At 42.0% G+C, this 27855-nt stretch overlaps 1 protein-coding gene and 1 long non-coding RNA gene across 4 annotated transcripts in view; one reads left to right on the top strand and one right to left on the bottom strand.

Annotated features, from left to right (window-relative positions):
- Nucleotides 1–27281, top strand: LOC311260410 (ubiquitin-conjugating enzyme E2 E2-like; the record flags this gene model as incomplete). Its single annotated transcript, XM_084358194.1, is given in 7 exon segments — nucleotides 1–45; nucleotides 47–142; nucleotides 144–178; nucleotides 1901–1951; nucleotides 18569–18701; nucleotides 24233–24380; nucleotides 26428–27281. Coding segments are annotated over 7 exon segments (606 nt in total). The 3' UTR covers nucleotides 26526–27281.
- Nucleotides 1–27855, bottom strand: part of LOC311260412 — a 51084-nt gene that overhangs the window by 17778 nt on the left and 5451 nt on the right. For 2 of the 3 annotated variants that reach the window (XR_014623009.1, XR_014623010.1), the window contains exon 2: nucleotides 14090–14143. This is a non-coding gene — a long non-coding RNA (uncharacterized lncRNA). Of the gene's footprint in view, nucleotides 1–9899; nucleotides 10147–14089; nucleotides 14144–27855 lie in introns of those variants that run through there. The other variant, XR_014623011.1, reaches the window with a different exon arrangement.

Genomic DNA, 27855 nt, shown 5'->3' with positions numbered 1-27855 from the left:
ATGTCCAGCGAAGTGCAGAGACCGGACGACAGCCCCAGCACCAGCGGGGGGAAGCTCGGATATCGAACAAAGGGAAACGGTACCACCTGAGCAGGAGCGAGAGCAAGCACAGCCCAAAAAGAAGGAGACCAAGATCTCGAGTAAAAACTGCTGCTAAACTTTCAACTAGTGCCAAGAGGTAAGACGAGACGAGGAAAAGCCAGAGTGTGGCTCTGGAGAGACATTTACACAGGGGTTGTTTGTTGAACTTAAGGCCTCTCCCCTTGTGCCCCAGGGGTGTGAAGTTATATAAAAAGACTGCAGTCCCACAGGCATTGTCATTTCAAACATCCACGCTATTCAGTGAGGCGCTGAAACCCGCAGAAAGGTGGTTACTCACACAGCTCGGCACTCCAGTGTCATTGCTGTCATTTGAAAGAGATATTCCCATTCCAGCCTGTTTGTTTGAGTAGATCAGCCTCGTGCTCCAAAGCGCTCTCTTCTCTCCTCCACCGCCAACACCACCACCAACACTTACCTCCACCAGTCTTAGCACTTATTCCCAAAAAAAAGACAGGCGATGACAGACTTATGCAACCGCATGAGCGAAGGGTTGGCTGAGGCCGCCGAGTCTTTTTATAACAGTGACTGATGTTATGATCGTCTCCCTTTTGTGTGTCTGCGCCTCACTTAAAAACTCTTTGAGGGTCTGGAGCACAACAAGGGGGCCGTAATGTGGAGAGGCTGCACTGTTTGTCTGAAGTACTGTGTTTTATGTTAACGTGAGTTTAGCTGCAGCATTTGCACTCGGTTGCCCTTCACAGTCTGAATCATCATTTTGCACGGTTATCTGAAGGGCTCAAAGCAGTCGTGTTCATCCTCATGCTTGATGTTCCTTTTAATTTAGTCTGTGCAGCGCAGACGAATGCCTACGATGAGACGGATAACAAAACATAAACTAGGGATGCATGATATGGCTTTTTTAACACCACAAACTGATAATTTACCTGCTTCTCCTGGGCAGATTATTTCACATTTTGTGTTTAAAAAGAAGTCCATAGCCTGTAGTTTTATACACTCCCGAGTGTAAGAAAGGCTCAGATATAATGAGCAAAGATGGAGGATTTTTCTATTCCTTAGCTGTAAAAACAATTTGTTGTGTTTACACTCATAGATTTTCCCTCCTATGAACCCTTTCTGCTTTTCTTCTTTGTGTATTTGTGGATCACAAACCAACTTTAAAGGTGCATACAACTGCCTACCTTATCAGAGTGTGTGTGCACGCTGAGCTACTCAAGTCCGTGAAAGGAATCTTGCTTCGTATGATTGTTTGTATTTATCGCCAAAAAATTCTACCAATACCGCTAAGTAGCCGATAATAAAATTTCCCTGTATGTATATCGTGCATCTCTAATATAGACGCTTGAATCGGATATTTAAGCGATTACTTGTATTGTTCGTTAATCTGTAGATTATTTTATCGATGAATCGATTAGTTGTTTGGTCTGTAAATGTCATAAAATGGTGAAAAATGTGATCGAAGCCCAAGATTACACCCACAAATGTCTTTTCCACGACCCAAGGATATTCAGTTTGCTGTTATAGCACAACATTCACATTTAAGAAGCTGGAAATAAAGAGTTTTGACTTTTTCTAATTTTCTTAATTTATGTTCGTCATAGTAAATGAAGTTGTGACACCATTAACAACCAGGAATAAATGTGATGTTCTCAGCAGCTGTGTCAGTGTTGAACACTGTGTTGTTAACAGCTGTAGGTCCACATGTTGGAAGCAACATTTACCTCATCTTGAGCTCAAAACTGACTTCATGTGCTGCAGAAATTGTCTTTCTTCAGCTTTCATACTCTGGAGATTTTTCCCTCCCAGCTTTGATTTTAACACTAAAATCTTTGTCTTCCAGGATTCAGAAAGAGCTCGCAGAAATAACACTAGACCCACCTCCAAACTGCAGGTAAGATGAATGTTCTCTTGTCAAAGCATTTCTCTAATGAATCATGAGCCTGTATGTACAGATGCTCGGGCTGTAATGAGCGTAGACGTCAGAAACGTGCTGCTTTCAAGGCTTCTTGTCTGTTTAAAAAGGAAAGGCCACGCTGCGGTGCTCTCCCTTTTGTCTCCGCTCCCATAATGCTGTTGTTTGTGTTTTTTGTTTGAGATGGTAATCTCAGGTGAATTAGAGTGACTGGAGCCCGCTCTGGCGCTGTTGTTGCCGCATAATGCACGCCGCAACCTCTGTTGAAAACGCAGCCTTTTTGATCACAGTGTTATGGTTTCACTGAAATGGTGGAAAACAAGCAGCAGTGTGACTTTAAAACCTGTTTCGATTCTCATGTGGTTCCCCCCCTCGCTCTGCTGGGGATTTACCACAGACAATGGTTATTGTGTGCTACTGCCGCGGCACTCAGCCCTTTGAGGAAGAGATATGGTCGCGAGCGAGTGGCAGACCACATGTGCATCAGTCTCTCTTGACATGACAAAAGACGTGCCTTTGGGATGTACTGCGGGAGCCAGCTTTTATTAACTTAAATAACACAAAGTGACACTGATTACGGCTCTGTTTATTACAGCACGATAATTACTCTCGGAATCAGCGCTCCGCCGCAAATTAAAAAAGGAAAATGGAGGCCGGTCCGCGTGAGATTGAGGACACTTGTGGGAGAAGCTGATGTTTCCTGATCATTTCAGATTGACCATATTCGTATAAAGGCATCTGCTTAAAATGATTAAGGAAAACGGCTTTGTATGACTCATCTGGCGATTTGGAATTACTACACCCTAGACGGGCTTGTTTATTGCATGAATTAATCACCCCTGCTGGGTCTCATCAGAACCCCGCCATCATTAACGATAAACATTGGGCTAACCTTTTCATTCCAGCTCACAGCCCAGTTTTGTTATTGCACTGGAGGCTAAAAGAGATGTTGTTTTCCTCGAGGACTCTAATCTATTTCAACCCCCCCTCCCACCTCCCCCCTCCCAAAAAAACTAGGTTGGCTCACATGAAGGATTTAGCTTGAGGACACGAGTAAGTCATTTGAAAGTAAAATAATCGCTAGCGGAAATTTCACAGTCACCGTCTTAGTGGGGAAGTAGTTGCCTGGGAAACAATTAAGCTTCTTCAAGATAATCCTTTTCTGCGTGTGTGTGTTCCCTTTCTGTACACTCCAAGTGATACCAAAATCTAATAATGTCTTTTCTGTGATGCACCCAAATAGATTAGCCCTCTGCTAACAATGACGAGGAGAGGGTTCAGATGCATCAAACATCAAATTTCTCATGCAAACGATCATTTACATCCGCGCATGAACAAGCGCGCAGGGCGCAGCCAGAGTCGTCATTTGTATGCCACACGCTCCTCGCTCACGGCCAGGTTAGCCTGAAAGGTTATTCATTTCACCAACCCCTACCCCCCGCACCCCCGCCCGCGACAAATGGAGTCACAGACTGTTGGCCCCCTTCAGGAGGCAGACAGAGAGTTGTGTTAAAGAGATTCACTTGGGCACATTCAACAATCGCGGCGCTGGAGGCCAGTTGATGTATGTCATCTCATCTGTTTCTTGGCTGAGGAGCCTCTCAGACTCCCTCACCACTTTGTTCCCGGTCGGAGAGAATTTGCCGTCCTCATCGTGTAGTTAAAATCTGCAGTCTCCTTTGTTTCACCTACAATCTCTTCAGTATCGCCTTCGGGGATGTGGAAGGCCTCATGCTGCGTTTCTCTCTGCAAAATGGAGAGCTCTGCCTCGTGTCTCTAATATGGATCTGAGCTGAGAACCGGAATTTGCCATTTTAACGCCCTGGAAGTGTGGAGGATATAATCTAGTGAAACATCTGTGGCAGGAGGTGCCCATTTGATAAGTCTAATAAAACTCCCACGCCTTCTAGAATTCATCTGAGGTTACTGTGTTAACCCTCAGCTGCGTTTCATATCACAATCTGTTGATACAATAACCCTGTCTGCGTTGATAAATCACACACTTTCTAATGTTTCCCGGTTTCCTGCGACTCTGAAGAGTCTGTAATATAAATGCTTAAGTTGTTTAAAAATCTATTTCCTTACACTGTGAACAAGATTGTGATACGTTTTTGTGCAATGTCACTACTTGGAAAACGCAAACAAGTATTTAAATTCGTCGCCGAGCTTCATCTCACTCTCGGCATTGTGACAGCTCCTCTTGTCACCTTGGCACTTGTCATGCATCAAACGAACAGGAACATGCTGAAGCCCAAGAGGATTTGACATGGCAATTATTCTCACTGTCATACACTTCAAGTATATTGTACAGGCAGCCTGTGCTTTTACATCTATTGTTGCAAATGAAGCCACATGTGAAAGGAAGATTGTTTCGCTTCCTGCGAGTTGCACAAACATTGCAATAATCTTACTGGCAATAAAGCTCTGATTAGATCCGCTATGAGCGAAACATGACAGGCTCATTGGTGTTACTGCATTTCCAATGCCATAAAGATTCAGATTCATACTGTTGTCATATAAAAGTGTTGTGCCGCTCTGTAGATAGAAAATATGGTGACTCAGATTGTTGACTCACAGAAGGTGTTTCAAGTTTGATAAACACGTCTCTCTTTTTTTTCTGAGCTGACATTTCTGAACCAAAACTGTAGTGTAATACGTACAAAATTCTCCTGAGTGCTCATATGCCTGCCCTTTTATTCTTTTCTCATTCATCCTTTGTGGAAAAGCTTTACACTGACTGCCGCAGCTAACAATTACTGTCGATTAGTATGCAGATTATTTTCTCTATTACATTTTTAGCCTATAAAATGTCAGAAAATGGTAAAACATGCCTGTCACAAGAGCCCAAAGTGATGTCCCAGCAACAGTCTTAAATTGGGATGTTAATGATTAATGATTAATCAACATAAAAAATTTATTAACCGACAATCAGAGAATGGCACAAATACATCAGAAATTATGCCTGTCTGCCAGCAATCAATTTCGATCATTAAATTCAGTCAATTTTTGATTAAGAATCATAATCGTGACACTCCTATTAAATGACTAATAACAGATAATGAGAACAGTTGCAGTTGAATCAGAAAGTTTGATCTAGAAGTGGTGAAAATGTGACATCTGTCTGTAGATGATTGGTAGCAAAGCTGCTTCTTTATCTCACATTCCAGCTCTCCCACAGTCGATATGTCATAAAAATACTCTCCGCGTCTCAGTTTATTTTTCCCTGCCTATCACTTTCTGTGCATCTGCATCGCTGCTGTATCACAGGAGTTGTTTTTGCTGAATTTGTTATTGCCTGTGACTGTTACTGTTCCTTCCTTGTAATGTTGATCCACTGACGCCAACATTTCTAGCAGAAATCCAAACAAACACACTTTGACGTTGTTAAAATAACTACTGCTGATGTACCTTGCAGTTCTGGACCACTGTGCTGTTTGATGCGTTTATCTTTTTTATCACAGGCGGTCAAACAGATACTTTCATTGCAGCTACAATGGAGTGATAGCAGAGCAATGTTCTGCTGCCTGGAATATAATAGTAATGTAGCAGTGAAAGGTTTTGATGTCAATCTATCCAGATTCAAAGAATCATTTTTTTTAAAGCTGCTATTGTACTCTCAGCAGAATAATCCATCACCGAACAGGCAGAGATACCGATTTCTGATCCTGAGGCAGCTCAAATAGATTTAATGCAATGCAGCCGCAGCCTGTGGTGCATTTTGAGGAACAGGTTCATCCTCCTCTTCTTTCAGGTTGTGACAAGTCATTCTGGGAAACCAGTAGCTGAGGTGGAAGTAGATAACTTAAATCATGGAATAGCTCCTGTAGTGTATTGCACTTTACAAACCTGTCCCAGGTAGATATTACCAGATGTATCTAGCTAGTTAATTAAGCCAACACTAACTCCATGAGCTGGTTGAAAACACCGTCCATGAATGACTTGATAGAGGTCATTGCTCTTGTATTGCAATGCAGAACTGGTGAGTCCTTGTATTATAACTATATCAAGTAAAAATGTAAGATATCCTAAATATTAATGTAGTAACCTAGTCAGCTGACATGCTAATGTTCGCAGGGTAAGTTGGAGCCAACAAAACCCTAATGTAGAAGAGAGATTTGGATACAGTGTCAGAAAAGTTCAACCTTCCACATTGTGTCCGTATTGTGTGCACTAGAGACTTCTGTCGCCAGAGGCTAACTTCCCATTTAGCCCTCAGCTAACTTGAATGACGGCTTTTCTCGACTGTTCAATTGTAATCGGATCAAATAGACAGAATTGATCAAATTCTGATAAACGAGTCACTTTGTAGGGATTGTGACGCTCAAAAAATGTCATCCACAATGTAAGGTTATGATTAAGAAAAACATAATGTTGTAATTACACGGTTTGACCACTGTGTCAAATTGGCTTCAAAGTATAGCGTTCTTCCTGGGGCCTTACTTACAATTCTGCTCTATATTATCGGTGAGGGACTACAAAATATGGAAACAACCCTCCAAACTCTTTATATTTACTACAGCCCTTTTTACACTGTAGCTTTGATGGGACAATTATTGTTTGTGGGAGGGGTTTTGGTATTGTTAGCGTGTGGTTCATCTCTTCATTAGAGCATCAGCTGACTGCCTTAAATGTCACCCCTCTTTCAGAGCAGCTGTAATTTATGGCTGGACGTTGGAACAAATAGCTGTCTTTGGTCCCTGAATTTTCCTGGTGTGATGTAATGCCCCCATGATGCCCAAAGACAACTCTGTCACTCCCTGATGACATCATACAACAGTCAGAAAAAATTTCAGAAAACACACACAGCTGGTCACTGCATCACTTGCTCGCTGGCGTAGAGCCTTGATATGAATATGTATCTCCATCAGCGTCAAGTCCCACCAAGAAATGAGCCTCTCTTTATTGTAGGTTCTGACCTCTAATTCTCTGCTCGCTGATGGGATCATCTTCATGTCTGTGAAAGCTGCATATTAGTTTTGTGCCATGGCCCTGGGGGATTATGTGTGAGCGACACACCCAGCATCATTTTTCACAGCGTTACCATTAAGCACAGCAGGGAGGGTTATCAATATTCATGAGGGGGCGGGGGGATGAAAACCGGAGGCAAGGGGGGGGATGAGCTGCAGGAATACCTCCCGGGTGTTGGAGTTGATCACTGTATTGTGCATGGCAACTTCAATAAATTATCACGAGTATCATCTATGCAAAGTGATGTCAATTTGAAGAGAATAAAACAAGTGAACACTTTTTATTGACAGTTACATTTAGCCTCAGATCATGAATCAACTCTAATCGACGTCTCGTTCCATAACCTCCGCCTTTATAAATATTGATGAATCATAGGCATCCATCTGTGTCTGAAGCTCGCATGTTCATGACCTTTAAGTGAAAGTCTTGTCCATTGACTGCAAAATCTAAGAACCTGAAGGCAACGCTACAGAATCGGAATCACTTTGTTCTCCAAACAGAACACATGAAAATGGGTCTTCTTGGAGATTTTTGTGTATTTGCATAACTGCACAGGGCAGGTCAGGGACTCTTGGGGAGGTTTGTAAAAAAAAGGTTCTTTTTAAAAATGCACTACTTTGGCTATGATGCAGCATTTCCCTGTCTGTAATCACCACTCTGTTTTCTCGCTCAATGTCAAGAGTAATATAATCTGACCCTGCAAAGTAACTAGTAACTAAAGCTATCACACAAATGGCCCTTAGAAAGCATAACCGACTACACCACTATGAAATACCATTCAATTAACTGCATTTGACGCTCTAAAACATGGCTGCAACTAAAGATTATTACCACAGATTAACCGGTCAGTTATTTTCTCCATTGTTCATTTGTTAAATCTATAAAATGTCAGAAAACACTGAAATATGTCCAAACAAACATGAAAAAGAAATCAATGGAAAATTCAAAGTACATAGATTTGACTTCACAATTCACAGTACATGAGGTTGTTTATAAGATTTAAGTTGTTAGAAGCTAAATTAAACTGAACACTGATGGATTAAAAGATGGGTTGGTTGAAAATGGAGCGGGGAGAAACGAGTGCCACATCTGTAGAAAGGCCTTTTCTTTGCAGCAATGAAAAGGACATTAAATCTTAGTACTTTAAACTGTTTATTTGCTATCGTTTACAGGCATTGTATTATATCTTGGATAAATAAAAGTGTCCTTAAGAAGGGCCAGAAGAAGGGGAGAGAAATGCTATCTGTAACACCAGTCTTATCTAAAGATAAATAAAGATGTGTTGAGGCTGGTACAGAAGCAGATGCGTGTTAGCATGCAGATGCACAGTGCCAGACTGGGTTCTGCTACCGAGCTGTTATGGCCAACATCCTCCTTTTGCACCTATGAAACATCTGCTGAAAATCATTTTCTTCCCAACAAAATCAATCTGCCCTCATCATTTTTCCTGTCACACAAAGTTTCAAAGTGGAAGAGAAATACATTTGCTCCTATAGAACAACAGTAACATATGCGCTCCCTCTGACTCCGGCCTGACTCTAATTTATCCTTAATGTTTTCCACTGCGGCACTTGTTTGACAGCGAACACGGCCTGCCTTGATTCATGTGTGTCATTGAATTCTCAATGTCCTCATTTGTGAGGTAGTTTTCTGGCAAACATTTGTCCAGAATGTTATTAATGGGTTTGTGGGGAAGCCGAGCATGAAGCCGTGTGGACATTTCGCCGTGGAGTGTTGCCATTACACCGCCGGTTTCACAGAAGCAGTTTAGGTCGTTGAGAATGACCGAACGGTAATCTTAGGCTGACAATAAAGCAAACAGAAGAATCTTTTGGCAAGCAAACTCTGAAGTAAACAATTGCTCTGAGATCCCATTAGCCCTGTGCCTGGGATCTCTGAACCTAATAGATTTCCCTTGAAGTCACAAAACATAGCTTCTGCCAAGATTTAAGAGTCTTAATGACATATTTGCGGTCTGAAATGTTAACACTCATAACATTCTGTTGAATACGGGGACATGAATAATTACCAGTGAATAACATCCCGGTGGAGTGCCCTTTTCTCAGCGCTGATTTGTCGAACCTGAAGCTTCAAAATCCTGTCACATTTTCTACCTGCAGACCTGGGGGCAAATATGGTGTCGGGGGAGTATGAGACTCCACAGCAGATCTGGCAGCTCAGCTTGTCCTGATCACTGACCTTTTGGTAATAAGTCCATTCTCTCTGCCACCGGGCCAAATGGCTGCCCAGACTGCTTTAGTGGAGGCAGCAGAGAGACTGAAGAGGCTGCCTCTAATTATGTCCGTGTAGACTTTTGGTGCAGGGTTGTGAAATTAAAAGTATTAACGTCGTACTCTTGACTAATTTAGTTCATATAAATTGCAAGAGGCTGCAGTTTTGTCTTGGAGGCAAATGTGTTTTTTAGGCAGTTTCCTTTCCTGAAGCGGCGTTCCTGCGAATCCCTGGCCTGCAAACCGATTTGCATGTCAGCACAAACTCTAACTTGTTTTATTCAGGCAAAGCAAATGTTTATAATTACCCGTCCATGACGCACAGACACACAACTTTTATGTTCTTACACATATTACTAAGATCAAGCTACTTGTCTGCATCAATTGTGATTATTATGTCAGACTATGTGTTCTTCAAATTTCTATTTTCTGCTTACTTTAGTTTTAGGGTCATGACGAGCTCCTCATTAATAAAAATGAAGCTTTTTTCCTACTTCTTTTTTTTTTACTGTTTGTTGTGTGTCATCCATCACCCTAGTGCACAGCAGCACTTTCTTGGTTAAGTGATATTTTTATGACTCATGATGTTGTGCAGTTTCCTTTATGCAAAGCCTGTGTATTATGGTAATGATATATACTCTGCATTATTCATTTTTAGCCAGAGGCAAACATTTGCACTGCATCAGATGCCGGGTGCATGTAGCAGCTCAGATGCGGAGAAGGAAAAATGCTTACCGCACCAAAACCTCTGTTTTACCTCAGAAGCATCTTGCTGAATTAAAAAAGGAAAGCTGGGGATAATGAACAGATCCTCTGCTCTATTTACAGCTTTCTTAACAGGACTTTAAACCCCAGCGAGGACAAATTTGCTGAGGGAAAGGCCAGTTCTTCAAACCTGTCTTTCGAAGTATACTTCCTCAGTTCAATACTCACAGCTGTTTAGATTGATTCATCCCAGCATGCAGAGTTGCCCTCCTGTGGGAATAAAATTGTGTTATTCCCTTCAACTTGGAAAGCATGCAACCACCTACTCAACCATTTCCCCTGTAGCTGGATAAAGCGTCCGGTCAGTAATTGCAGTATTCATTGTGCAGATGAACAATAAAAGGCTTGATTAAAAAAAACAAACCATGTCATTTGAGACAATAAAGACAAGAGAACAGAGGAAGGAGGTGTCACCTCGGCCGTTGAGCCGCACAGTAATTGGTCTTGGGGCTCTTTCACGGTCGGGAGGAAAGAAGATTGCTTCATTAAAGTTCCTCTTCTGATAACCGCAGCAGCCACACTGATAGAAAAGAAGATCTTAACTGAAATGACGGTGCCATTAGGAAAAAAAAAAAAAGCCCGCGGGGAGCGAACTGGAATGGCGAATAATGCAGATAATGGCTTTATTTGTGCATGGCGGTATTCACAAGCTCCAAAACATACTGATTCACATTCAATTACTGGTTTACTTTCCTGTTTTATTTATCAGCCCCTCGGTGCAGGTCTTGGCTCAGACAGCTATTTACCTGCTGCTGTAAACAGCTCGCTGTGTGACAGGCTGCTTTAGAAACACACTGCCTTTCTGCTGCGTTTAGTGTTTTCACCGTGCACAGTAACGAGTTTGATCATGATTGTGCTATGATTTGTTTTCTGGCCTTTCATGTTCTCATGTTGTAGGTATTTTACAATTATCTGATCTTTTTAAATGTAATCTTTTGAGTTTCAAACAGTCATTTTCGTCTTGTTAGGTGGCTGTAAAGAGTGTAGTTTCCCCTGTCACAGAGAACACCAGCTGTGGTCGGCTTGCATTCAGGCAGGTTACAATGGATTCCTATAGGGACCAGTTTTTACGGTGGTCATAAAAAATTAATCGACACTCTTCATACCGCTCCTGCAGCACTTCGCCAGTGTCCACCCATATGCTCAGTATGTTCCAAACAGTCATATTTTCACCTAAATCTGACTACGTCCATCTGTTTCAGCAGTCTGTGGAGATTTGTCACGATTCTCTCGAACATTCACGTTTGTGAAATCGATATCTGAATCAGCTGCAAAACATGGGAAAAGCATTTCTTTGAAAGGGTGTGAATGACAGTTTTCTTAGAAAAGATGTGTAAGAACACTTCACAGTATTTTTTGCTTTGTGGTTGCCTTAAAAAGCCACACATTTCACAGATTACACAACACTGCTGAAACCTCTCACATGCCTGTGAGTTACAAGGTTATCAGTTTTATATAACTGAACAATGAACGTCCTCATCATATTCTTGAATCATGGAAAAAGAAGCCAACTGTGGATCGACTCTTTCCAGTTCATACAGTCTGGCTCCGCCATAGCAGATAACCAGAGAGGCAAAGCTGTGATTCTTTGAAACCTCAGTGTATTTATTGGAGCGGTTTCTTCGACAGTCAACAGGCGACTGTGTATTGTTTGTCTGACAGTTTCTGATGGACTCTATTGCCACCACACACAGTCATTTCAGGCACTCAAGACCGTTCCTGCGGTTTCCCTGAATCTGTGGTTTTGACTCTTATATTCTTTAATAGTAGTTGCTTGTAGTTTTGTCTTAGATTTAAGAACCCGCATTTATTCTGGTTTGTTATTGTGATATGCTCTGCAATGTCAGCTAAACTGAAAATAAATCTGTTTGGATATCTCTTACCATTTTACACAAGAATGAACACGTATGTGCAAGTTTTTTAAACATGAGTAAAGTCACTACAAATAGGCAAATTACTCATCTTCCAAAGCCTGTAGACAACTCGACCTCCTGTTTATTTTCTGGCATGTCACATTTGAATGCGGAAAATAGGGAACAGTAGAAAACAGCATGCAGGCCATGACCCTTTTTTAAAATACATGCAGACTGACCAATGTTGGAGCGCTGCTTGAACAGAAAAGTATTCATGCACCAATTAGAGGAGTGGAAATTTCTCGATTCTAACATGGATGGATGGATGAATGGATGAGTTTGCAGCCTATGTTGTTGAGTGTTGATTTTCAGGCCTCTGCTGGACATTCAAGTTGTAAAGTTACGTCTTAACGTTGCTCAACTGGCACGAGACGCATGCTGTGTGTTAAATCTGCCTCACTGGTACAAACCACGTTAGCCGTTTTCACGTGAAGCTAACGTCTGCAACCATGAAGAACATAGGGAGCCTGGCTCAGATTGAGGAGGTGCCGTCAACTTCACTGTTAAACTGAGAGAAGTGTGTGCAGCAGTCGCAGTCATGCTTGTGATGTTTGTCACATTTAGTAAGTGCCCTTACTAAATATTTTTGTAGATTTTAGGTACCTCACAGGTCCTGGTATTGAAAAGATGTAGCTTTTAATATTGTAGACTGTTGTCTGATTTCTTTACAGGACTTTCTTTATAAAAAGAGAATTCAGATTGATCTTACTGCTTGTATTGAATTATGAAAAAATAGTCTGTGTGCAGTAATATAGATAATAGAGGATATCATGCATGGAGATGCATCAAGATGCATCAGAAAATTGTTGTGCATTCAAACTGAATCAGCCAACCATCACCTCTAATGTCCTCAGCGAGTATCAAAGCATGCCGTTAGAAAAGTGGCAGAAATTGCCGTGTCTGCCTGGGTGTCATGTTTCCATTACCTCCGATTGGAGCTCATGAATAACCAAAACTACTGCGGGATTATTGGACTCCTATTGGACTGGAAACATGCCTATTGTACCCATTCCCACAGAAGACAAAAGCCAGATGCTAGTGGGTGTTTGTGGGTTTTTTTTACCAGTATGAGGGTGCAAGAGACTTCTTAACGATTTCCTCATGAAGAAGTCTTTTTTTCCCTCCTGTAATCGTGATCTGAATTTACCTTGCCTCACGAATTCACCTGTGAGTGGCACAGGCCTATCTCATGACTACATCTCTTTCATCAACTTAACCTGAGCCCTGATGTCTGTGGGAATTGGCTCTGGGTGACAAGGCAGGTTAGTGATTTTTGCAGAGATTAGCCGAGCTCTCATGGCGCTAGATAAAGGTTATCTTCTGGCATTGGCATCTATCTGCAGATCGCCCCGTCTATGAGTAAGGCATTGCGGATGATTAAATTGGCAAAAGACACCCAAGTCTCACTTACTGTACTCGATCAGGGGTAGGAAAGGTCATTCAATATATATGGAAATTATTACTGCCGTGTGTGATTACAGGCCACAGCTTGGATCGTTTTCAGGAACTGAGAATGAAAGATAAAAATGACGAAGTAGGTCTGTGGGTAAAGTGTTCCTTTTTTATATTCTACGAAGAAACTGTTTCTTAATCCTCCGACTTTGAGAACTGTCTATGTGAAGTCTCTGGTTTTCAAAGTGTCCAATCTTTCTCAGCCTTGTGTGCACTGATGAGTCTTTGTTGAGGTGAAGCACTGAACAAGGTCAGTGTGGGATGCAATTACTCTCTCTCTCTCTCACAGGCACCACAAACGCTATGACTGAATCATGCTGACGATACTGGCTGCTGTTGACATTTAAGTGAAGAATCTGAATTGTTCTGTTGAAAATACTCACAAAAAGATGAACTGTGAGGGGAAAAAAGGACAAATCTCAAAGAAAGAGAGCAGTGTGAATCTGTGGTTTTACACTATTTTGGTGCTCGGCTGCGGAGGAAGCAGCCCATCTGTCAGAGTGGGTTCTTACATGAGCGTAATCTCAGAGGACAGGGCAGTGGCAAGATTCTCACGGACACCCGCACCCTAATGTATCCCAGACCCTGGAAACAAATGACCCAAATACTCACTGAATAAAGGCATTTGGCTGACCGTGCACTGCAGATGTAGTCTTACTTACACAGAGGTTATTATTAGTGCAGCCAACAACAAAGCCCATAAGCAGCACTGGTGCACCAGTGAACGTCAGACCTGTCTGCTTGAAAGGAAGAGAGAATAAAAGACAGAAGTGAGTCGTAATACCTACCTTACTATCACTCCGTTTCAGTTTCAGGGCTCGGTGTTGCGTCACTGTTGGTTTCTAAAGAAGAAGAAGAAGATTTCTGTTTCAATTCCCTGAGCTATGCACACAAAACACAATACAGGCTACTTAACAAATAATCAATTCACAAAAATAAACTATTCATGGTGGATTGCTGAGGAAGAGAATTTTCTCTGTAGTCTGGTGGTATGACAGCGGATACTTCTGTATCTTTTGCCAGACAACAGCAGGGTCAACAGACTGTGGCTGGGGTTTGTTGTTGTCTTTTAGGACCCTGACACATGACCAGTATTCAGGCCGTTGGTGAGCATCTGTGGCTCTAGTTTTTGCAGTGTGTCCCGCACGGTCGGCACCAGTCGGCTCTCGTCAGTAGTTTGTCGGCCAAAATGAGCCTGTGAATGAGCCTGTCGCTGTAATATGCATAATTTCACTGATTTAACACTGTTTGTCATTGATCTGCCTTCAGCTCTTACCAGTGCATTTTGCAGCTCTTTATCAGACATATTCCTGATTAGAAGTGGCTATATTTGTGAGAGTGGTGTGATTATAAACAGCAAACGCTGCTATCTCAACTATCGTTTGTATATTCGCAGTAAGGAGTCTTCCAGTTTCCCTTTTTGAATGAGGAATACAGACTACCGCCACCTTGTGTTACGGAGAGTTATTTTTTTTCTGTATTCTTCGCGATGTGTTCAAATGCAGCTTTTTGTTTGAGACATTGGCGACGCGAGGCCACACAACAGTCGTCCTTTGTTCTTTGAGGTCAGTTCGGTGTGTCGGTGTCCTTACATAACTAAGACTTGTTAACTCGTTACTGTTCGTTCAAACTCGACGGACACCTGACGTATGAAGAAATGAGTGTCGATTTTAAGTTGCATTTGCAGAATTCAAATTCTGATAATGACTTGATTACCCATTAATTACTGTGAGATGAATATGTCAGCGGAGCACAATATTCTGCATGGCTATTAACCAGGGCCAAGGAATCATTATCCATTTAACTCCTGACATTAACCGTGTGTTAATTAAAGCCTCGTGCATCTCGTGGAAACACTCACTGCTGCTACAAATCTGCAGATAGACGTGATTTATCTCGAGGCTCTTGTGATTGTCACACTGCTCACCTCTCCCAAACTAACAGCGAAGTGGAGAGACTATCAGATCCTGAAAGAGCTGGCCCTCAACCAGCTGCAACAAAGCACCACAGGAACGCCCGAGCCGGTGGGGGGAGGAGGTCTCCAAGCAACAGCCAGCGGTGGCATGCACATTCAGCTATTGACTTAGCCTGTTATCCACAGCCCTTGTGTGGTTGTCAGATCCCCTTCAGCAATCTCTGTGCTGAGCGAGGACCTCTGCCATGCCCGCTCATCTCTATCTTTCCATCATGTCAGAGTTATTATCGCTGCTACAAACTCATCAGCCTCGAAGGAAGTGAGCATCTGCTTCTGCTGGAGATGTTTGGAAATGGAATAGTCGGCTGTCTCTTTCACCCCGGTGTCAGGGAAGCTTCTGAATAGCGAGCAGTAATGGGAGTGTTAACCCTGAGGTGTGTGTAGCATAGAAATGTAAGTTCACTGAGGAAAGATTGCTGGGAGCCGATGGAAATAAGCTTATGTGGTTCTGTCAACAGCAGGGAATGTAGAGTGCAATGTTGGGGCGGGAGAGTGCTCACAACAAATTCAGTCATCAGAACATTTGAAAAGATGTTTGTATTAATAAATCAGTCGGCTTCAAAAAGACATAATTACAAGATAAACAGGACTTGTATCAAAAGTCACACAGAGTCATAAGTAAAGGCGAGTGTGTGAGTGAGATCGATGTGCTCAGTTGTTCGGGACAGGCACAATGAAAGATGGAGATGTCAAAGAGAAAGACAACACTCGTGTAAATATAGAGATAAAGGGCACAAGCTTTTAGACGATCTTTCCTTTAAGGCATTCATAGTGTTGCACTCATTTGTAGGTACAACAAGTGCTGGAAGTAATTTTGTGAAGAATGAAAATCACTTGTCAGCTGCCTTCTCTTTCTGGGTATTTTGACCGAAAATGATAGGGGCTGTATTTTTGGGGAGGTGCCCTCAGTGTTTTCATTCCCACCAGACTGGTTGCATATAATTTAACGGGTTGTGGGTTTATTTCATGCATGTCTGAAGTCAGTTGGTCAACTAATTGTGGTTCGGGATGGAGCGATATGTTTTTTTCAGGGCCAATAACCGATACCAATAATTACTAGTCAAGAAGACTGATAACGGATATTTAGAATGATTAACTTTCACAGTAAAAGTAAAAATCTTGGTCTCAGAAATTTGGAATGACTATTGATGATATGTAATTAACTACAGTTTACTCAAGTACTGTCATACAATGTTGAGGTACTTAAGATATTTGAGTATTTCCATTTTCTGTGTGACATTTAACCAATAAGATAGTGTTGTGGGTGACTACAGGCAGAGAATCAGAGCTGAAGTGGAGTATTTTAAATTAATTTATTTTATCAGCAATCAGACACAAAATCCACTGATACTGATAATCAGAAAAATGCTAAATATCAGCCCCAATTATTGACCTGGTCTATCCCTAGTTGGGAACTTAGTCTGCGTTCATCTGCAGAGGGACAATAAATACTGAAGAATCAATTGGACAGATTAATCAAACTGTGATAATCAGAATCTGAACTTCCTCAGCCGAGAGGAGCTCTTTAAGTAGGTCATTTATTGAACAGAGTTTCTCAGACCTGACATTTTAAAACTCATCCATTCGCAGGCAGGGCATGATGGAAGTATTGAATTCCTCTGCTCTAATTTAACGTCTGTTAAATACCACAACAGAACAATGTAGGAACAGCTGTATATGACCGCCAGTTCGTACTGCGGTTTGCCCTCACTTTATATTGTTATGACAGGCTTTCCAAGCACAAGTAACTGCTGGCTATCACATGTCAACATCTGTCTCTGTGTGCCTATAAATCCCTGTATTTTGAAGTCATTTCCTGTAGTTGGTTCAGACGTTGCTCTCTCTGTCTGACTGAAACGCAACACAGTTTGTCTGGATGAGAAACAAAACCTGCAATTTCAGGTTATTTGGAGCCGTTCGGTCATACAGCATTGCCTGAGTCTGCCAAAACAAATGAAACTAATATTGTTAATACTCCATGAATAAACCTTGTTAACTTGTTTAGTGTGAACATCAACACCTTGTTGACAGATGTGTCCCTCTTTACTGCGAGCACCCTCTGTGTCCGTGGTGGAAGTTATCAATTACTGCAGCTAGTTTAAGTATTATGTTTACACAGACAAATGACCAGCGGGGTCTCTATACATTCTTTGCTTTTGTTATTTTATTTCAGCTCTTACAATAAATTCAAAGATCCTCTTTGTGCCTCAAACAACAAAGTCCAGATTGGCGAAGCCCTTATCGAAAGTGTATTTTGAAGTAATTCCCCAGAGAAGAAGTAATCATAATTAGCTAATTAAAGAAGGCTTAAGAGAGGGGCAGAGTGAAAGAGTGGCAAAGTAGATTAGTGAAAATTTGCATGTGTTGACACTGAAGGAGGAAGGAAGTGTCTACTGTCTAATTTCTGTTTATGGAGAATGATCTATTTTCAAGGGCACGCTTCGAGCCAGATGCTGCTTTTAACAGTTTTCTGTTTGAGGTTATTACACAGACGCGCTGAGGAAATCTCTGTCTGCGATTATTGAGTGAACAGTAATATAGTAATACAACAGCCTTGGGTGAAAGCGAACCCCGTGTGCCGGGGCGGTACGCACACACACACATTTGTGAGCACATCTGCCGGCAGCTAAGGGTTGGCATTGAACACCATCCCTGGTAATTACACGAAATCGGAGGGATTGTTCATTGTCCCTGGCTTTGTGATCTGGACATTGTCCCGGTCTCTTCCTGGCTTTGTGCCAGCTCAGGGTCTTACCACAAACAACAGTGGGGGAGGGAGCCCTTAATATGGAAATGGCATTAATTACTGGGCCTATACAGCAGATGTGACCTTCAGCCTCCACTCAGCATAAATACTCATCTCATGAAGGAGAAAAACTGGCTGGAATATGAAATCATTTTACTCCTGTAAGCATATGAATACCTGTTTGTAGAGTATCTCTTTTCTTAGACTTTCTTTCACTCTTTGGTTTTACTGAACACTCGGTTTGACGCTTAAACTGGTTCACCGGTTTGTGCCCCAACTCCCAACAGCAGGTAATCTCCTAATCAAAATTTTGAAAGATAATCTAAATCCTACCAAAATAGCCTTGAACTAAAAACTCTCAAACCTCCACGGCTTCGGCATTCCCCAAATCTCCATCATTAACTTGTCAGGAGCGAGCATTTACCGCCTGAGCTGCTCTCTCCCCCAAATCTCTGTCAGCCCGCTGGCAGTTTGAACACCAGGCTGTCGATTCCAGTGCGCCGTGCTGATTAACATATTAACACGTCTTTTGTTTCAATTTTCTAGCGCTGGCCCCAAAGGAGACAACATCTACGAGTGGAGGTCGACCATCCTGGGACCCCCGGGCTCCGTGTACGAGGGAGGCGTCTTCTTCCTGGACATCGCCTTCACGCCAGACTACCCATTCAAACCCCCCAAGGTCAGCAGCCTGCAGACATAACTGTTAAATTATTTGGATGTTTGAGTAGCTGACCAAATATCAGCTTCCTGCAGAGGGTCTGGGAAAGTGTTGAGAATATGTCTGGGTCATTTCATGCTGTGGAAAAGTTAAAAGATTGGTGGTGATACACAAAGTGTTTGACCACACATTTTCTTCTAGCAACCACTTTATATTTGATGTTTTTTTGGTGCAGAATAAGTAGCAGTTACATCTGGCCAGATACAGAGCAACATTAGAAATCATCTGGAGTCATGTTTCTGGACACCTGAGGAATCATTTCAATATTCACTTAGTTATTAATCGCTCTACTGTGTCACTATCTTTGTCAGCCTGTCTGCCAGGTGCTGGGCGGGTAGTGTACAGTGAGTTTATCTGAATGTGTCAGACTCTTCTTCTCGCTCTAATACTTGCCTGAAGTGCTTAAAAGGAGATTTTAAAATATATATTTAGTGTCAAGTCATATCGCTTAAATATATCACAATATTATTTTAAGTCCATAAAGCCCTGCCCGTAGTTATAACAGAGGTGTTTCCATTAGTTTGTTTACAGGTTCCTGTTCACAAATCATGTGATTGTCTCTCATAATTGTCCTCCCAAAGCAAAAATAGGCCTTTGGTATACCACCAAGTATCATGTTATTACAGGCCTTTGGTTGAATCATGTTATTATTATCAAGCCCCTGTAAAACATGAAGCACGGTGTTTTCCACACGAGGTCAGCGTAAGCCTGTGCTGCTTATGCTACAGTACACACAAACAGCAGATCTTTGAATAATCAAAATATCGTCATATCCCACCCCTTCCCTCCAAAAGCCAATCGTCTGCTTATCACAGCAGAACCGGGGAAACATATCAACCAATCGTGTTGTTGCACCTACGCGAGCGCACACTTGAGATTAACTCGCATCTGTTCAAGTGATGAACTGATGGAGTCACGTCAAGGGACTCTGGATTGAAGTTGGTGTCGTGAAACAGTGCACATGCATAGTAGAAGTTTAACCTGCGAGGGGAAAAAAGTGGTTTTAAATCTTATTTTGGTGCAAAGTCATCAAACTGTTTTGAACATGCAGTGAAAATGAAGTTCTGGCTCTGTCCCTGTTCATTAAGCTCCTGGTCCTGTTAGCCCAGGGGCGTTGCCAAGATGGCTGCTGAATGGCGAGCCTTGCCTAAAAGGACTTTGGTAGTTGTCCTCACACAGATTTCATGCACTGCTGAATCCTGCAGGATGGTGATGACTGACTGGTTACCTCGCATACTGATGACCTACTTTAGTAAAAATCAGGAAGTGATGAGGAAAATGCTGCACAGACAGATTGAGCAAAGTTCAGGGAAATGTCCCACAAAATAGTGAAATGTATCCAGAAAACGTCACGTATTTATTATTCAGCCCTTTTGCTAAATTATAGTTTCATCACAGCCTGGCAGCAAATGTTCCACAGCCCAGGGAGTGGGAGTCCTCGCTGTACAGACTGAGCAGGTACAGAAAATGAATGGATTGTTGGACTGATGTAGGCAGTAGTGGACTTTTTTATGCATGTTGATGACAGCATAATGTGATAAAAATGAAGCACCATTTCAAGAGAATTATGGCAGTAAGCTAGTGCTGCACATTATATCACACTGGTGTCATGGTAATGGCTCAGAGTCGGTACTGCAGCCGTTGACGTGGCTTCTTTACAGCCTGGTTTGCACTTTCCTGCACTTTTGTTTTATGAAGAATCGTCGTGATTTTATGCTTAAAATCTGTGCGGTGCCTGATCCTGACCCGTGGGCTGCTCAGCTTCTGAAGAGTCGCTCCTCTTGTTTTATGCGCTGCTGTCTGCAGAGCACTTTCAGGTTGTTGAGTGGATGTCATCATTGAACACGCAGACCCGTCAGGGCCAATCTCCCTTTAGTTTGCCGTGCACCCCATTACCCTTTCACTTGGCCTTCATTTTCTCTCCTCTGTGTTATGCACACCCCTCCCCGTGCTCACTCGCCCTCTTTTCCCTCTTTCTCGTCCTTTGTGCTGTGTAACCACCAGCTCTGTGTTTGACAGCAGACTCAAACAAATCCACAGGCTCCGGCCCAGCTCTCTGTTGCCAGAGGGACTCGAGTGTTTCCGCCCCCACCGATACCTCCTACCCCTCCGACACACTGTGATCTGCAGCCAAACCCCCCTGCAATCACACACCAAACCCTTCGGCCTGTAGCTGCTATACACTCCCTCACTATAGAAACGCTCCAGTGGAGCTCAGTTGCTGAATTCAATCAGACCTCAGGCTTGGGAATTTTGGATCCAGAACCCGACTCGCTTTAAAAAATCTCTAAAACAGAAGAGCAACAAGAGCTGACAAGTTCGCCAGGTGGATGAGTTTCTGTGTCTGAACTCGGGCCAGGAGAGGAGCAGTGTCTGCACCGGGGCTGGTTATTTATAACGTCCTGCCCTGTGTGATTTTTGGGAATGCCAAGGCTCATTAGAGATTTCCTCTGGAGGGTCAGGGTCAGGAGGGCCAGATGTTGGTGATTGGTCCTGACACTTGACACCACTGTTTGCCTCGCTGCTCCAAACAGATGTCAAGCTCACATCCAAGCCGAGACAGACCACATAAACAGTGGTAGGTTGGTTGTCTGCTTGTTTAAGGTGTTTTGAAATGAGCATGAAACATCACTCCACATGTTAAAGGAGTTCATTTACACGTGGATGCTGCAGTACAGTATTCAAACAAAACCGACATGAAAGCTGTTATTGTTTGTTGTTGTGCTTTGGTTTGACACCATGCTGCCCTCTGTTGGTCTGTCTCCTTCAGTAAAGTATCATGAGATTTGCTCGAGGAGGTGTTAATCTCTGACCAGATGAAGTGAAATGCTGTTTTCAAGCCACCCAAAAAAAATCCAAACTGTATCTGGTTCACTGACTGCAGTAAAATACTGTCCTTCTTGATATACTGTGTATCTGTGGCGACATGCTCATCCAGCAGCAGTGACAAATGGTGTTAAATGGGCCTCGGTGGAGCAATCAGGCAGGGCCATTATGCCGGTACTGATGCTGATACATCAGCGTTAATGTGAATAAAAGAGAGAAAGGAGGTGAAAAGACCCACAGCAGCTTTTAAATGTCCTCCATGTCTCACCTGTTATTACTCCCAGTTTTAACAAGCTTCTCCACCTCACAGACTCCACAACAAATTATCTCCAAGGTTTTAAACTCCTCCCTCGTCACAAATTATGCCGTTGATATTTTTTTACTTCATCTGCTGCTAACATATTTTTATTTGAGGTCATTACCGATCACTTGTTTCCCCTTTATCTCTTCCTTTACCTGCAGGTTTTCTGCGTTCATACTGCATCTGTAGAGCGGTGACTCCGACTGTTGAACTTAATTAATATCGGTTGCTTAAAGTGGTCATTCATTATCATTATCAGGCACAGATTGGCCGCCGGGACCACCGGCAATCTGATTGGCCTGGAGTGTCGAGCAGTGTTAAAAATGCTAAATTAATAACGGGTCAATGAGAGAGAAAACACAGTGCCGCTCTCAGCACGTCATATCACAACAGACCTTTCCTGAGTTGATTCCACGTTCTGAAAAAACTCAATCGTGCTGTAAAAAGCAGATGATGCACATGGAAATAATCTGGAAAATAAAGACGTGTATACTCTTTCTTGTCAGGTGGATTAAACAAAGCACTACCAGAGCGTTATGATGATTAATTCATGTCCAGTCGCAGCTCAGAGGAAACGCCATCTGCAAAACAAACAGCCGTACAAAGTGCACAAAAATCTATTTATGAATATTAAACTGAAGACACTTTTTAAACTTTAAACTTTTGATTGGTTGTGAACAGAGCGACTGTGGAGGCTGACGTTAGACTCCTCTCCTGAATCATGATCCCAGTCCGCTCTCAATCATTTTTCTGTTATTGCGAGTTCCTCTGAATAAGATGAGCAAATTACCACAAGTGTAACTGCACAGTAACTGCTACACAATCCAATTTTAAAAGATCATATTAGACGGACATTACGGGGAAAGATAATGGCGGTGTTCCTGACAAAGTTGAAAGGATAATTGGATGAATCTCTGCTGCTGTTCTTCTCTTTCTCTTCATGAATGTCTGCCGTCAGGGTACAAACAAGACGAGTCGACATATTCAGATGTTTTGAATCATTTATCAAATCTGTTGCAGCTGATATTTGTTGTTGAACAAATGGATTTATTGTTTCAGCTCTAAATCATGATTGCACAAAACAAATGTTAAAATCTACCGAGGCAGTTCAACAGGATCACCAGTTGTTTTAATGTTGTGACAGGTTGGAGTGAACTGCTGCAGCTGTGTGTCAGTTTGCTGGAGAATATGCATTAGAGAACAGGAAGCTGACTGTTTTAATGTCATTTCATTATAACGCTGAAACAAAGAAACAACGGTTTGTTATTAAAGGCAAATAAAACAAATGTGGAGCATTTAGTTTTGGTCGACGATCACAGGCCTCGTTCTTGACTTAAAAGGTCGGCGGCTTCGGGGTCACGCTCGCTAAAGTTCAAGTAATTTCGTGGTCATTTTGAGTAAACCGTGACATCGAGGGTCGTGTTGCCTTTGATGTCCAACAGCAGCTTGTCAAAGTGACTTTGTTTTGTGTCGGTCTCAAAGGAAAAAGCTGGTTTGAAACGTAGGGAAACAAAACAATTATTCCCTTTCATGGGAAAGTTGGATGAGAATGTCAATATTACTCTCAGAAGATTCTCAGCTTAGTTTAGTTTAGCATAATGACTGTAAGCAGAGAGAAACAGCAAGCTGGGCTCCCTCAGAAGATAAAATGTCTGCCTACTAGCACCTCTAAAGCTCAGTGATATAACACGTTATGTTGGTACAAAAACTGACAATCTGTAGTTTTACTGTTCCCCTCCTCTCAGTCTTAAAGCTGCGCTAATCACCTGCTGACTTGAGCTTTGTATTTAACAAAAGATATGAAAGTGGTATCAATCAGCTGAGACAACTTTTGGTAGGAAAGCGGGTAAACTTATTTTCCAAAATGTCAAAATAATCCAAATAATTCCTAATTAATTCAATAGATGTCAGAGCCGTGTGTTAAAATAGCCACATCCTCTTATTTGAGCTTTTTCTTGCTTATTTTAAGTATTTCTGGGATCTCAAAGAAGATATTTGTACATCCAACTAACTCAAATGCAGTTGGACACTTAGAAAGCGTCACTGGGTCTCAAGAGTTTTTCAGACACTCTTTGCTAAAGTACTTTAGAGACCGAAATTGTGTGCTGGAAGTATTTCTGGGCAAAAATATGTGCAAGTTATTCACAGCACAGAACAGTTTTCTCCTTCTTCGGTAACATTTCCAGTAAAGTACTGAATTACCGACAGTAATTTTCAAATTAACATCTTTTCATCTGGATTTTATTTTCACACAGTGACTTCATGTTGTTGACACGTCTTCGCTCCACCAGTGTGAATGTTTTAAAGTCCTGTTTTTTCTGTATTTGGCAGATGCGATCATTCTGTTTCTGTTTTGTGCGTGCAGGTAACATTTCGTACGAGGATCTATCACTGCAACATCAACAGTCAGGGCGTGATCTGTCTGGACATCCTGAAGGACAACTGGAGCCCCGCCCTCACCATCTCCAAGGTGCTGCTGTCCATCTGCTCCCTGCTCACAGACTGTAACCCAGGTAAGATCCACATCTTCACGGTATTTATTTATTATGAGACTTGTGTGCGAGGTGTCTCGGTGCTGGAGCAGCTTGAAGAGCTCTCTGTAACCGAGAGCAGTTGTTCTGTTAAACGCATCAAATTGCCGTTTCTTTTCTCTTATTTGAATCTAATGTTTATTTTTACTCGAGGCCAAATTTCAAGCTGACAGGCTGTCAAAATTATGTTTCCAGACTATTAAGTAAGCCATGACCAATTCAACCCCTCATTGTTTCCCAAGGCCGTCCAACACTGACAGATCTTTGGCACAGTCGGTGGCCCGAAGTTGTAAATAATAAAACCAAATTTTCACAGCAGGAAATAGCAACTGAGCCGCTCAGAGAGGAGATCCACAGTGACTGTTTAAAGAAAAACTAATATTATCTTGCATAATGCTTAGAAAATGTTAATAGGGATGTAATAAAGTGGTTGAACGTGTGAGCAGGTGTGAGGGGAATGAGCGCAGGGCTGAAAAATGAGTGGAAAAAGCGAGAGAATTCATGACCTGGAGAAGGAATAATTGGGTCAAGATGTAAGATGGCCGTTTTGTGCTGCCTTACAAGTAGCAATTTTAAGTTCAGCGTGATAAATGTGAGCATAATGGAAGCCAGCCAAGTACAGGGCATTAACTTGCAATATGGTGGTTTTATAGTCAATTTAAGTCTTTCCACAACTCCTCTCCCTCAGTCTCCACACAGGCTGCGCTGCTACTGCAGGGGTTGTCTCTGCTTTTAAAATGATTGATGGTTATTGATACAGCTGAAGTTGAGATGGAGAAGTCACGTCTACTGAAGCCATTAGAAAACGAATGCTGCATCTTCCCCCCAGAGAGAAGTCTTTAACAGTTTGAGCTACGGTTCATCAGCCGCCATGAATCTGGTGAATGGTTTTAATAATCTGGAATTAAATTCCATTTATATCAATCGTAGTTAATGTGGATGGAAAAAATGTAGAAAATCAGTGACAAATTTTGGCCATTTTTTAAAATACTGAACTATAAATACTTAATTTTAACCTCAGTTGCTTGAATTTGCATGTTATAATTCTTAGATGATTTCAGAGCAGAATTAAGGGGAAATACTCCCAAACTCTGAAATGCATATGTACTTATTTACTCAACCGTGACCACATTTTGTGATCAGATCTTAATGCACAATTAAGTTAAATGGGGAAGTCAGTATTTTTAACGTCCAATGTCAACAGAAGCAGTGCCATTGACGACATCGCTCATATTTAAATCTCTTTTGCGAGAGAAGACTCGCTAGCTACGGCTACTGCTTGTAGTTTTTGCTCGGCTTGACAGCGAGCAGGAAGAGCGGAGACGAGACAGTTAGGTGACCTTTGAACTCGCTGAGCAGATTTTTTTCTTTTTATAAGGAATTGGTCACGTTGTACACACGAGACATTGAGATCATTAACGTGCATTCTGTCCGCATCCAGGTAGAATATCCAGATACAGACTGCGTGTTAATGCTTCAAGGCCGTAAAGAAATAGACATAAACAGACATTGACACTTGAAAGTGCTTGAATTTATAATTCATTAATATGTATAATTGCTGGAGATTGCATAGACCCTTCTCAAGGACCCCAAGCTTTGAGACCTTCCTACATCTACATAGAGCAAAACATATTAACAAAAACATCCAGATACAGATTGCAGATTGAAACTCACAGACGACAATTAAAAAGAGAGATCGTAATTTTATTTTTCAAGTATCTGACATGCACTACAATCATTTAGAGGAGCATAACTGTGTTGGCAGAATAATGAGACACCTAAACAAAACGCTGCTCCTCAGCATGTAGCAATAGATCCAAATGATCCAATAGATCCAATAGATCTGATGGAAATTCGATCATTATTGTGACACATCCTCCCCTCACACAATCGTTTACATAATCTGAGCCTGAGAAGATACAAATCTTTGGAGGACTGTTGCAAACTCTTCACGAGTCTGTTTACAGCAGACACACAGTAATTATACTTGATGATTAACACACTCTCTCTCTGTCTTTGCTCCTTTCAGCCGACCCTCTGGTGGGAAGCATCGCCACACAGTACCTGACCAACAGAACAGAGCATGACAGAATAGCCAAACAATGGACGAAGAGATACGCCACATAGACTCCCCGCCTGGAAACGTCCCCTCCTTTACCTCCCTCGCCCTTCACTGTACCTCTCTCTACCTCTCGCTCTCACCCATAGTCTGTCAAAGCACACTCACTAAGTGCAACGGTATACCCGCCCTCCTATCACCCTCCTCCTCCTCCTCTTCCTCCTCCACCCCAACATTTTATCTACCTTTTCTGTGTAAAAAAAAAAAAAAAAAAAATCAAACAAGACAAAAAAATGTCCTTTGTTCCTTGTTGACTTGAAAGCTTCTTTTTTATACAAAGAGTAGATTGGGATTTTTATTTTCCAATATCTGAATGTTGGAAGTATTGTATTGGAGAAAAAAAAAACACAGAATATTATAATTATCATACGCATTGTCCTCCAGCTATACAGTATGTATTCTCATTTTTCTTAGTGGCACCTGGAACAAACATGCAGAAGAAATGCTTTGACTTTGTTTTCCTTGTTTTTTCTGTCGTTTTATTTTTTTTGTATTTGTCATCAATATGTTATCTGCATGGAACAGGAAGGTTTGCGTCAATGGATCCTTCATGCTTTTTAACTTCCTCTGATTTTGTTTGTACTGTATGTATTTTTTCAAAGGCTTTTGAGGCAGACCACAAAAGTATAGGTCTGCCTGTGAAAGAGGCAGGACTTGTATATTTACTGGCTACCCGCCACCTCTGCAATTGCAGAGTGGTTTGTTGTGCACTTGTATTACTGAAGCACCCAATAAAACACACTGTGGTTGGCTTGTGAGAAAACGCTCGGCTCTGTCTGGGTTTGTGTTCGACTGCAGCCTCCGTGCCGCTCGTATTTACACCTGCTCACCGACCACCCGTTCATTTCTTTTATGTCTCCGCTGATTATAAAAGTTTACAGTCAGAAAACACCAGCTCAAACAAATCTTATCTAATCTGCTTTAGTCGGGCGTGGCTCATTACGACTCCCGCCACATCTTACAGCTTTTATTACCTCTATCAAAGAGGTGTGATGTTTTCATCTGTCGGGATATCTCAGAAGCTCTTTGGGCAAAAGAAGAAGCGATTGTGTTTTGGCGATGGTCCAGATCTGGGATGTGTTTTGTTAGTTGAGTTTGATCCCAATCTTGAGGGCATGTTTACAGGATAAAGAAGTCAAATTAGAGGGTAGGAATCCAATGACTCTTGTTACAATACTTAAATACCCCTATGATGCGTTTAAGTGCATTTAAATGGGTATTTATTCTTTGTTTTGGGGACGGAAATGTCAATCGACCAGTCGTTCGGTCAACCACTTTCTCTTCAGACTGCAAGACTCGAAAAACTATTCATAGATATTCATGTTCAGCGCAGACACT

The sequence above is a fragment of the Pagrus pagrus genome, assembly GCF_965226575.1.
Source record: "Pagrus pagrus genome assembly, chromosome: 7".
In the NCBI taxonomy this organism is placed as follows: Eukaryota; Metazoa; Chordata; class Actinopteri; order Spariformes; family Sparidae; genus Pagrus; species Pagrus pagrus.
Note: the sequence above shows the minus strand (reverse complement) of the source record. Positions and strands in the feature narration are given on the sequence as shown.